The sequence below is a fragment of the Gavialis gangeticus genome, unplaced genomic scaffold (genome assembly GCF_001723915.1).
Source record: "Gavialis gangeticus isolate Ggan-Ray unplaced genomic scaffold, GavGan_comp1, whole genome shotgun sequence".
Lineage (NCBI taxonomy): Eukaryota > Metazoa > Chordata > Crocodylia > Gavialidae > Gavialis > Gavialis gangeticus.
The window spans coordinates 7958069-7970974 of NW_017729027.1; the positions used below are offsets into that span (position 1 = coordinate 7958069).

General features: G+C 38.8%; 1 protein-coding gene across 1 annotated transcript in view; it reads left to right on the top strand.

Moving 5' to 3' along the window:
• Positions 1-12906, top strand: part of IBTK (inhibitor of Bruton tyrosine kinase) — a 117551-nt gene that overhangs the window by 89851 nt on the left and 14794 nt on the right. The window contains exons 24-25 of the mRNA XM_019520435.1: positions 2035-2127; positions 8608-8766. Of these exons, the coding sequence (XP_019375980.1) occupies positions 2035-2127; positions 8608-8766 (252 nt within the window). The remainder of the gene's footprint in view (positions 1-2034; positions 2128-8607; positions 8767-12906) is intronic.

A 12906-nucleotide genomic window follows, 5' to 3' on the forward strand; every position in this document is an offset into this window, starting at 1 on the left:
TCAAGATACACGACTTCAATCTCTTCCCCCTTGTTCAGGTGATGGGTCATCTGGTTGTAAAAGGAAATGAGATTGGTCAAGCAAGACCTACCCACAACAAACCCATGCTGGGTATCCCTCAGGATATTGCCATCAGGTAGTCTGTTAAGGATGGCCTCTTTGATAATCTTTTCCAAGATCTTCCCCAGGATAGAGGTCAGGCTGATGGGCCTGTAGTTTGCTGGATCTACTTTCCTCCCTTTCTTGAATATAGACACTACATTGGCCTTCTTCCAGTCTTCGGGCACTCCACTAGAGGGCCTGGAGTTCTCAAAGATCCATGCCAGGGACTGAGCTATGATGCTTGCCAGCTCCTTGAGGACCCTTGGGTGTGAACTGTCAGGGCCGGCTGACTTGAAGGTGTCCAGCTTGTCAAGGTGTTCCTTCACAAAGTCAGCTTCGATGGAGGGCAAGAAATCTCCCTCACCCAGGCCTTCCTGACCCACAGTGGGCAGGGGCGTCCCATGGGAGTGGTAAAAAAAAAAAACAACAAAAAAACAAAACTGATGCAAAATACCCATTTAGCAAGTTTGCTTTTTCCTGGGCATTGGTTGTCAGTTGTCCCATCTGGTTTAGCAGGGGTCCAGTGTTGCCCTTGCTTTTCCTCCTGCTCCCCACTTATTTGAAAAAGGACTTTTTATTGTCCTTGATATTTGTAGCTAGCTGGAGTTCCATCGCAGCCGTAGCTTTCCTGGTTTTATTCCTCACAGTTCTTTTGTAGGCATAAAACCAATCATGGAAGTTACTGTTAGTGTTTCATTTACCAGTTGAACAGGGTTTTAGATATGGGGGATTCTGTCATAAGTTTCTCTAATAGCTTCTGCTGCATGTTGAGAAACACTTTCCTCTATGAGAATGAATGCAACATTACAGGTGATTATTACCCCCAAATCCCAGCTTTATCAGTTTAGGTAACTTGGCATTAAGGATACATTTCAAAGCAATCTAAGCTTGTTAAAGTACCCAAGCAAGCTTGCTTTGGTAATGTCACAATTGTACTTTACTATGTGACCCTAAGGAGTTTGATGTCTTTGATACCAGATTCTTGAAGTAATTTTAAGACATTATTTCTTTATACTTTGTCTCTTGCATGACTTCACTACAGAGTGGACTTTTAAGATTTGCTTGGGTATGGTAAATGTGTGGTTTTTAGGTTAATATGTTAGACTTCTTAAATAATAACATTGATTATGAATTCCTGGTTTGTATTGATACATAACCATTCTTCTGTCTTAACTTATCTTTTTGTTTTAGAATGACAATAGATGTAAAAAAATCTGTATATTACTTGTTCATAATTCTTAAGGTATGTTACCTATCATACAGTATTTCATATGACTTGAGGACATGTTATCAATCTAAGTCACCTTGTAAAATTTTAGGTTTTTATGAGCAGATCCTTGGTGACATCAAAGCACATGCCGTTTAGATTTACAGTTGCTTTTGTCTTTCCAGCGCAGTAAAAAGCAGTGGAAATGCTAATTTTGAAGCTTTTACTTATAAATTAAATAATTTCCTTGTAAGTTTTGAGAATTGCTTTACTGTATTTCAGGTGCTATAACTAGAGGGATTGGATGCTCTGCACTTTTCTAACACAAAAGCGAGGCTGAATATTTGCTACAGCTCTGGATTGGAATTTGTTCTTAGCTTTGGATTAGTGACTAGTGTCTTCGTAATACTTCCTTAGCTAGCTGACAACTGAATAAGTATCCTGGCTTTAAATATCTTATGTACAGTATCTTTTTTTTATAGCAGTTCACATATTTTGTTTCATAATTCAGTGAAGTATATTTCAAAGTATTGTGTGTGTATATGCAAAGGTTTTTTGTCAGAAACATTTTATTTGAGGTTTGCCATAATTGAGGAAGCAGACATAAATTATACATTCAGTTACCAATCTTATGTATGATTTAGAAGGTTTCAGTGAAGGTTGGAAACAGTGGAATGTAAGTAAAAATGAATGCTTTGAAAGGTAACTTTTCATTTTTCATTTAGTCCTGCCAGTCCTCCTGCTATGGATCTAAGAACCATCATGGAAATTGAAGAGAATATGCAGAAGTGTGGAACTATGCCAAAGACAAATGCAAGGTTGGTAAAAAACCAAAATCTATAAAAGAAAGATATGATAAAATAGACCATTACGAATTCACTTAGTGGTTCAGACAGTTTAGGATTTAAAAGAAGAAAAAACTGTCCTTGCATTTGCATAGCTTTGTTTACTTCATTCACTATGAGATTTCTCTGTGTGTATTTAAAATTTACCTCTGCATCTTGTTCTGACTCTACTCAACCAGCTGGTGCGGAATCATGCATGGACACACAGAAGGGCAAGTAGCACCCTCTCTGTAAACAGTTTGGGACTAAACCCACATTTCTCAGCTGGGTAGGTCACACTTCCCAAGAGCAGGGGTGGGAGGGCTATCATAAAAGGCAGCTCAGGAAGTGACCAAGAAGGTATTAAAATGTTATTACAATCTAAATGAAAGAAGTGTCACACCCACACTCCTCATAAAACCATTCCCTTGAAGATCAGGAATTCTGCCATTCATGCACAAATTATGTAATAACAAATTATGCATGATGATAAACCTTTTACTTTTTTAAATAATAAATTGTAATGGAATTGTGAACATTTCTGACTTCAGATAAGGGGTTACTCATCTGAAATGGTTGAACAGCAGCAGGTTAAATTTAGGATGAGAAACCAAATACTAAGAGAGGAAATAATATATTTATTACAAAACAGATTATTATATACATTATATTTATTGTAATATTGTGATTCAGCAGGCAGTTAATGCTAGTAGTAGCTATTCTAGTTGTGAATAGACCACATGATACAATCACAGTAGATGTAAGTGATTAGCAAATCACAAAAAAAACCAAGAACTTTTGTTAAGCACTTTGACTTCCACTACAAAAGTGGTTAGTCACCATTTCAGAATGAAATAGATAGTGGCTAACTGGGTTTAGTTTGGATTTGTCTCTTCCTCTTACATTGGCTACTGTAAATGTCAAGCTGTAAGCAGTGAAACTCTTGATACTTCTGGCATCAGATGTAGAATCTTGTGAAGAGCAGTATCTATTGGGACCACTTTCCCCTTTAACATGGAGGTTTTTGAAAGTAGCTCAGTTGCCCTTCAGTTTCTTTTTAATGGCAGAAGGTATAGCAAGCTTGGATTGTATTCAGTGTCCTTATTAGCTTTTCCTTATCTGTTTTAAGGCTTTTTTTAGTTACCAGCTTTCTTCTCCAAAGCAAGGAAAAAGACACTAATATTGGCATCCCTCAGACCTACAGAGTATGGGAGACTCATGTCACATGCTGCTGCTCACTGGCTTAGTTAACAAAGTTTTTGGCACTGACTTGAAAGATCAGCTTTTCTTGAACAATGTCCAGGTCCTGCTGACTAAGCCTGGCACTTCAGTTCTAGCCCAGTGGGGGCCAACCTTTTTGGCAGGTGTATCACAAATTAGCCCCACACCCTTTTCCAAGTGTCACTCCAGTCCCTTTCCCCTGTCAGTCTGCTGCTCTGCTTCGTGCTGTCTGTCCTATCTGTCACTGTTCTGCCTTGTCTCCTCCTAGTCTGCAGTGTGACACACACGGAGGCTGCTTGGGCCAGTTGTAACATATGTGCCACAGGTTGGCCACCCCTGTTATAGCCCCAGTGGCATGGTATCAGAGTTCTTAACTGAGTCTGGTTTGACTTAATCTGGCACCAGAGATCTTGCATAGTTCATGTTGATGAGCTTTATGCTTAAATTAACCTGGTTGCCAGTACTGGCACTGCTGTCTAGATCATTAGCTGAGTCTGGTGCTGAGAATGCTGAGCAATTTAGGACATCTTTTTGTTCTAATGACTTGTTAACTGTTCAGGTTCTTGGCCCACTGTGTCCTTTGTTTTCACCAGTGCCAAGGATGTGACACTGTTTTTTATAGATCTGCCAGTTTAAATGCTTCTGTATCAAATTCATGTATAAACAAAATCTCCTAATCTGTCTGAGTTAAATTACTTCAATGCCAAGGAGTCAATGTTGTTTACAGTCTGCCCCATTTTTTGTCAGTGGGAGGCATGGGATCTGCATGTCTTAATTTTATGATTAAGTACATGTTGGCAGAGCCCTAGAGTTTCCAGGCAATAGCATGATGTGGGAGTGAATCTGGAAGAGAGAAGTGGCAACCAGTTATGAGACCTCTACAGCAAGTATCTCTTTCAGTCATTGGCCTTCTTGTTTTGTATTTCTGATACACTTTAGCCTGTGAATGTGTTCTTCTGTACTGAGGGGAAATGGGTAGGGAGAGGGGAAGGAAACTTCTCTGGGCTCATTATTTTGTAAATTTTACCAGGCTGTTGGCTTCAGTGAAGATGCTTAACATGCCAGTTTGGATTTACCAATAGAGGACAGTAGTTACTTGATATGGTTCATGTTCAGTTTCTTGGCTGCACAACAGATTGCATTTTTTTCTTTGCCTCATTCTCTCAGGACTTCCCTGATTACGAGAAGGAACCTTGGGAAACTTCCTACTTCCCATGAGAAGCTTTCAGTAGAAAGCTTGTGGCAAGGAATGAATGCGAAATGAAATTGATTTGGCCTCAGTTGTATCATGGCAGGCATGCTTGCATATACATTTGGGCCACAGAAAAAGATTTACCTGCACACTTTTTTCTTGCATAAAATAACTATGCAATGAACTTTGCATAAAGTTTGCCCCCCTTTGCCCCCCTCCCCCAAACTCCAGAAATTTCATACCAAAGGGTAGGGTCCTTTCCAGTATTGCTGGAATTATACCTTTTATCATGCCATGTTTGAGGTTTCTGTTGGGGATTACTAACAAATGTACAGCTCCTTTAGGATGTTAGTTACAAGTGGCATAGAGGTAGGCCTTTCAAGGTACTTCAAAGGGAAAAATTCCCTGATCTCATTTACCATTTATAGTACTGCATTTACTTGTATACCACACACAGCTTTGGCCCCCAAAATCAGCCCTTCAGAACTGGAGTTACTTGCCTTAAGTTGGGAAGATGTTTTTTTTTTTTTTCTTCACTGGAATTCAAGCAGGGAAGAATAAAAGCATGCAGATCCAGTTCTCTGATGTCTGTCAAGCTGGCTGCTACTTCTCTCTGGCTCCAGCAAGCAGAAGGGGCAGAGTCCTATGTTAAACCACTCACAGCCACAAGTAGTTATTGGCTGAGCACTGTAGCTCAGGCCTGAAGCAGCAAATGAGCAGGTGTATACATCCACTATCTTGATGAGGCTTGTGGTATGGAAGCAACACTTATTTACAGGAATGATGTAAAGAAGCTCTGCATGTCATCATCAGATAAGAACTATGGCTTATCTCAATGATTCCCTCCATTTGCACAATGCCCAGCTTCAGCAGAGTGTTATTCACTACTAAAACTCTTGAGTACACTTATTTACTGGAGGAAAAATGTCACTGAATACCTTTTATTTGAACAGGGGTGTAGGTTGTATTTGTGTGGGTCTAAGGACATAGGAAGACGAGGTTCTTTGGGTGAATCTGATATCTTTTATTAGACCAACTTAAATAGTTGGAAAAAATTTTCCTAGCAAGCTTTTGGGTTTAAAAACCCTTTGTCAGGCTGAGGAAGCCTCTGCAGTTGGTGTGTGTTCTTCCTGGATGGAATGAACAGCACTTACATACATTCAGCAAAGATTTCCTATTTAGGTCTGCATCTGACGTTCTCACTCCTGTCAGGAAAGTCTGTTTAAGCTCGGTCTCATAATTCTGCGAAGGCACCTATTGTTTTGATTTGCTTCAGATTTGGACAATGCTTCTTTCTTGGACAGAAATCAGCAGTTCTGTGTTCTCTCTAGTTGCATTGGAGAGAGAAATCTGTCTAGGCCGGTAGGGAGTTTAGGAGTTGTTAGCAGCCTTAACTAATGTTGCACCTAATGTTCACATCACAAACACTTCTTTTAAAACTACTAATTTTTGGCTTCCAGGTTGAGGTAAAAGAATCTTTCTGACCCTAAGTTGTCTCAGGTTGAAAGCCTTACTTCTGTACTGCTGACATAGGGGTAGGTATTCTGGAGTCTATAGTTCCTCTTCAGCTTCCACCCTTCATACTTGGGGTAGTTGCCCTAACTTTTTTTATAACATCTTTAAATTATGAATTGTTTCACGTACAGCTAAGACTACACAGGGAAACTGCATTGTTGTAATAATTGAGATGAAGAGAACTTGCATTTTTCTCTTGAGCAAGAACTGAAATCGCCCATACAAGGCGCAACTGTGGCAGAGGTCTATGGAAAGTTGAGCTGTCATGAGTCTGTTCCATCTGGTACCTGAATCTCTTTTGCTGTGAAATAAGAGTGTGATTTTGTAAAATTCCTAGGACATGTCAGACTTGTATGTATATAGGCAACCGTCAATCCTCTGGATCATGGTATACACATAGGTGTAATCAGGTGTCTGATGAATCCACTTGTGGCTGACAAGGCCAATTCAAGAGCGACACAGCTTGTTATAAGTTTCACAGACTCATATTGTCTGATTTTGAAGTTAAAAATTACAAGCTGCTTTCTTTTTTGCTTTGCTTCCATCCTCTGGATCAAAGCTGCTTCATGTTAAGCTGCACCCAGTGCCAGATGTTCCCTCCCGATTGGATAGGATTCTGCATGCTCCTTCCAGCTTTCTATGTTGATGTTGAACAACTTTATTATTTTGAACACATTGTGGTACCACCATAAAGGGCAACTTTGCTTTCTAGAGCACTCTCAAGTCTCACTGTACAAAATATTCTTGGGGGTATGGTCTTCTCCCATTCTCCTGGCATGACTGATCCATCACAACCTCCTCTTCTTGATAGTGCTTTCTAAATGCATCAGTCCTGTGCACTCCAGTATCTCTGTTTGGTATTCTGTCTTTCCACTTTATTTTCAGGATCTTATGCAGACATCTAATGTAATGTGGAAGCTGTTCAGTCTCTTGATGTGCCTAGCATATGTAGTCTACATTTCTGAACCATAAAGCAGGGGTAACAGCACATAAGTCTTGTAGATCCTCATAATCACTTTAGCTGATAGTTTGCTGTTATTCCATGCATATTTCTGTAATAGCCCAAAATTCTTAGCTGCTTCTCTGATTCTGTTAGTTCAGTCTGCCGGTCAAGATTCCTGCTGATCATAATACCCAAGTAGCAAAAACTGTCAATGATGCAAAGAGAGAGATCCTCCAGAGTGATGTCAGGTATTGGTTTATTCATTCTTTGGTCTTTTTGAGCTGAAGCTCTTGCATGATTCAGAAAATCTGTCCAAGAGATTTGGCAGGGAAGATGCACTGTGGGCAGCCAAAGCCATATCACTCGCAAACAGGAAGTCTCTCAGAACGAGTTTTTACTTTGGTTTTTTTCTCTACACCTTGTAATGTTGAACAAGCTTCCACCTAGTCTGGTATGAAGATAAATGCCATCGTTGCTGTCCCTGAACGCATGAAGAAGCAGGAATGAAAAGTAGATGTTAAAAAGCACTGGGGCTAAGGCCCATCCTTGCTTCACCCTGTTGTTGATGTCAAAGGCATTTGATTCTGTTTTTGTATACTACAGTTGCCTTCATACCTTGATGTAATGAGTAAATGATGTTCAGCAGTTTGAAGGGATGACTCAGTTCCTTCAGAACAGTAAAAAGGCCCTGTCTGTTGACTGTATCAAAGGCCTTTGTCAGATTGATGAAGACTGTGTACAATGGCATTTGTTTTTCTCTACACTTTTGCAGACTTGCATGTACACATCTATATCATGCCCTGTAAACAAGGCAGTTGTTTGTGTCTGCAGTTTTGACGATGTGGCTGGTGAGATGCAAACCAGAAGGTTGATTATCTATAAGCCAGTGTTCCTGTGGAAAGATATGGTCCTTTGTTTTTCCTTGTTATAACTGAGTCCGCAGTCCATCTCTGACTGTCCTTCAGACCACTAATTTTTACCTGCATTGCTTTTGCATATGTAGCCATTCACCAAGTGTGCAGTCACTTGTAGATATCCAGCTGTACTAAACCGAAGTGCTAAGCACTTGATGCTTTATAGATTCTTGGAAAATGTTTTGTATGGATCTAAATGTTCTTTACCCATCCTCACTCCTCTGATTTGGTTAGGGAATGTTGATGTTCCTTTTTACAGTGTTTAGCTGGAACTTCCCAGCTCTGCACGGATGTACTGATTTCTGTTGTACAAGTGGGAATATACAGAGGCCACTTGGAAGAAAGAACTTTCCTATGAATGGCTCTTTGCATTGCTTGCGCGCATTCACACTTCCTACCCATGCTCTCAACTTCTTTGGAATTATGAGCTTTAGATTCCAAACATCCTCAACTATAAAAGAATATGCGATGCAGTTGAGGCGCTCCTTAATTTTATGCTTTTGAGACCCCACAGGGCAAGAGAAGAGGTGTCTTCAAAGGTGCTGCTTTTCAGATGATTCTGTAGCAATAGCTGTCAATCAAATAAAGCAAAAGCATTAATTAAATAAGTTACTAGCCTGAAACTTTAATCAGCATTTTAAAACAATAAATCAGTTAAGCCTTTTCTCTTTACTGTCATTGATTTATAGTAAACTGGCTTCTCATGGAATCAGGCTGTCTCAGAAACAAAGAAAAATGATTGCCATGGCTGCAAAGGATACTAGTTCAGTAATAAACAACTTGGAGAGGACTCCAATTGCAGCTGCACCATTGACACCTACAAAAGCTACAAAAGCTGGGAATGCATGGTATGTTATATAGTTTCAAATACTTGTTGTGGTTCATTTCAGTTATGTGGTATTGTTTTTATGTTTTAAATGATGAATGCGCAGTTCTGTGCTCTTGTAAAGGAACAAGGTTTTTGTCCAGGATTTTGTGTTCCTGTCACTTACACAGGAAACTATGAATGGTGGTTGTCCTTTAGTACTCTTATATGTTGCAGTAGTGCCATTGGACTGGGTCCATCTGTGTGTATGGCACATAATTTAAGTACAGGTAAAAGCACTGAAGGTCAGTAGCTGATTAAAGAGGATGGGGATGGAAAATGAATTCAAAAGTTTGGCCAGAAACAAGTCTATAAAGGCTGGGGGGAGGGGGGCAGTGAGTGGTGCGTGTGTGAAGGGGAAAGATGGTTTAGTGGAGAGGTAGGAACTAAACTGGAGTCCAGTGGAGGTTAAAATAGAATTGGGAGAAGAAGAATTTGACAGAATAGGTGGCAAGGATTTTGGATATGACAGGACATGATCTAATACAAAAAAAAAGGTGGGGAGGAGGGCAATGCTGGGACTTCTTATGAGATTACTATGAACTGTTTTTGAGATGTTTATATTATGATATTGTAATTATAATGCTACAGAACACTAGCACTAGTTAATTTTGTGTGTGCACAGTTTGATATAGCTGTGTGTAATTCAAACATTGTTTTCTGACCTGTTCAGAATTAAAATGATGATTGAATTATGATGAAAACCAAAAGCTCAAAACAAATTAGCTCGCAATATTGGCTGTAGTTGATGGTGGGTGAAACACCAAGAAGCTTTTGCTCTGGGTGAACTTTTCTCGACATGTTTGGCAGACGCAGCAGGCTCTTTCCAGAGCTTAGTTGTTTGTTTCTCAGATTAATAGACAATAGAACATTTTTTAAATTGAAATGGCACCATTTTAAATTCCTATTCACGTTCTCAACTTTGGACAGTTTTCTTGTTTTTAAAAATCAGGGTAGTCTATCTTGAATACAAATTTAAGAATTTAAATCTGTGTTTATATCAGTTTGACAGTTGCATTTTAAAAATACCTTTTGCATTTAAAAATTCCTTATTTCATCTCCCCTGGTTTTTTTTTCTTTTTCCTCCTTTTCCCCCAGCATTCCTTTGGGCTTTTCTCCTTGGATCATTTGTTAGTTATCCTTGCTGGTTTAGGTCATAGGTACAGGAGGTTCACTGATCTCTCTCTTATCTTTCTATGAGGCTTTGTTAAGAGTCTGTGCAGGTACAGCTATTTTGACCAGGGTTTGGAGAAAAAAATGGATGCATGAGCTAGAAGTCATTCTGGGGTGATTTCTGCTCTGTGGGTTCAGCAGCCCTTTCTTGAGACTTCTTTTGCAGTATTGAGTAGAAGATATCTTGTATATTTCTGTTGCTTCTCTATGGCTTCTGCTGTCGGCAGGTGATTTTGTCTCATGGCAGCCCAAACTTAATTTATATAAAAAGGGTCAGCATATTCAGAGTTTCACATATTTTGTTAGTAATATACTATTATCTTTTTGGGTTAAAGGTCTTATTAGTACTTGTAGGGATATTCTAGGACAAAATCTATGTTAAATGGAGCTAAGGTTCAGATTACATGTCAGTAATTTAAAGAAGAAATCACAACAGGATGTTGTAATTATCCCAAAACTGAGCATTACAAACAGGCAATCAACCGTTAAAATTAACATTTTTGGGTTTGTTTTAAGGTATAGGCAAGTCCATAGTTATGACATGAGAACGAGCTCATCTATTCCCTTTTGACTCTGTGTTAACTGTATGATTATGGCTAAAGCACGCCAATGTTTGTGGTCCTCAAAAAAATCATCATTTTAATCTAATCTAGGGTTGCAAATGCTAAAATGCCGTGGAAGTGTTGTCTTTAAGTGCTCTGAAGTACCTTTTCAGGCACTGATTCTCAAAGCTAGCTTGTGGCTGTGGAACCATGACAATTGAGTCAAAGAATCTACCAGTGAAAACTCTTGATAGTATCCCTCATATTACTGATTTTTTTTTTTTAAATAACCAGTAGAATCATTGTATATAATATAGCCATGGAAAGGGTTCTGACTAGCCCCTAAGAACAATGAAACGTGTCCCAAAAACCACTGTTCTGACAGCTGTTGACTTTGTAAACTAAAGCAATTACTACAGTAATCCAGGGATCCTGGTTTTCTCTGCTAAAAAATAATCCCCAATTTTGGGGTTAAAAAAGTAACCCCAAATTCACATTTTTCCATGATTAAAATGAAATGCTTCTAATACACAGATGTGTATATATATAGTGGTGGTTCATTTTGATCACAGAAAAATGTGGATTTTGGGGTTACTTCTTTAACTTAAAAATTGGAGATATTTTTTATCAGAGAAAACCAGGATCCCTGGTAATTATTAACCTTTTATTACGTTTTTTTTCAAATATAGCTTGTGCACAAAATATTTCAGTGAATATGAAGAATCTGTTTAGTTGATGCTCCTCTGAAAAATATACTGTATTTCTTAATTTTTAATTAAAAAAAAAAAAAGTGTCCCAACAAAAAAAATCTAACTTATTTTCATTGAAAATTTTTTATGTGCATTGAATAAGTGCTATAATTTTTGACAGGATAAACTATATTTTTCATGTATAAGGAAAAAATATAAGTTACTATTCAAGTTTAAGTTGGAACTCATTTTGAACCCTGGTGTGTAAATGGTGCCTCCATGGAAGTTGTACTGTTACAGTTTCTAGTTTCTGGTTTATAGAACTTTAATATTAAACTTAAGAATCCGTAAAACAGTATTTAAGGATGCTGGAATAAATTCTGAGCTCTGATTAAACAATGTTTTGAAAATAATTTTATGGAATTATGCAGGATGACCAGTCTTAAGTGAAAAGGCCAGTGCATCTTCTACTGAAGGTTAGAATTGTGATTTAATTTTCTTGTGGCAACAAATGCCTATAAATGTTCCTTTACAATACTCCTCTGGCTGCTAAGATGGAAAATGGCGATAGCCCAAGATTTAAAGCACCAAGTCAGTGAGAAATCTGTAGCTGTTTCAAATAATATCTAGCTGCTGAAAAGGGAAATTATATTTTATTTACCAAAGTTTAAACTGCCTCAGGCAAGGTTTGTACTAGTTTGTTTTATTATATTCACAGATGCAATCCTACGTTGTCTAGTTTAGTTATCTGAAAGAATACAGCAGTAAACCTTGGGTGCATCACTTATCCATGTGGTATTACAGCAAACTTCTGATCTGTGAATCCAAAATGGACTTTTAGAGTTCATCTGGCAGCAAACTGTGCTTTCCATGCATGCAGTATGTTGAGAGTTAGGACTTTTGTGTTCCAGTGAAATGAAATACTTGTCATGGAAATTCAGCAGTTTTACTGGCAAGGAGATTTGCCAGATGGGCGGGGGACTGTCTGGCATTCTTTTTCTTGGTTGAATAAAACATGCAGTATACCTTACACCATACTTATTTTTTTGCCAAAAGAAACCTCCACTTTCACAGTTTGTGGGATTGAAGCTTAGATTAAGTCCTTTGAAGGTGGTAGAAGAGAAATAAAGTTCACATATGGATCATTTTGAAAGTATATGTCTCAAAAGAAATTAAATGTGGTTTAAACTTTATTGGTGATTCTTTATTTTTGGTTCAAGTAGTTAGAGCAGTGGTTCTCAACCTTTTTAGACTCAAGGCACCCCTTGGAAAATGCCAGCTCTTAGTTTTCCCTTTTTGCTATGGAAAGTAGTAGAGCAATTCTTCTGTTGCAGATATCACAGAAAGACTACAACAGGCAGAACTGTTTTTAACCCTGTGAATTCCTATTTGAAATCATTAGGTGCGTCCACACATGCAAACGCGTGCACTTGCAGCAGCTCAAATAGAAGTGGTGCAAATTTAAGTCGGGGCTTTTTGCCTCAGCACATGTGCTCAGACACGCACTTTGTTGTAGAGCAAATTGTGCCACTTGGGGCAAAGTAACACTGCCTGGCTCCTCCTGAATCTGCAGCCAGGGGAAGCTAGAGCCCGGGTGCCAGCACTTGTGCTGTCCCCAGCATTATAACAAATCTGCCATGTCCTGGCCCCAGCAGCATAAAAACCTGCCCTAACTACCAGCTCAGGGTTACTTGCCCTCAGGAGCTTCTGGGGCCCAGC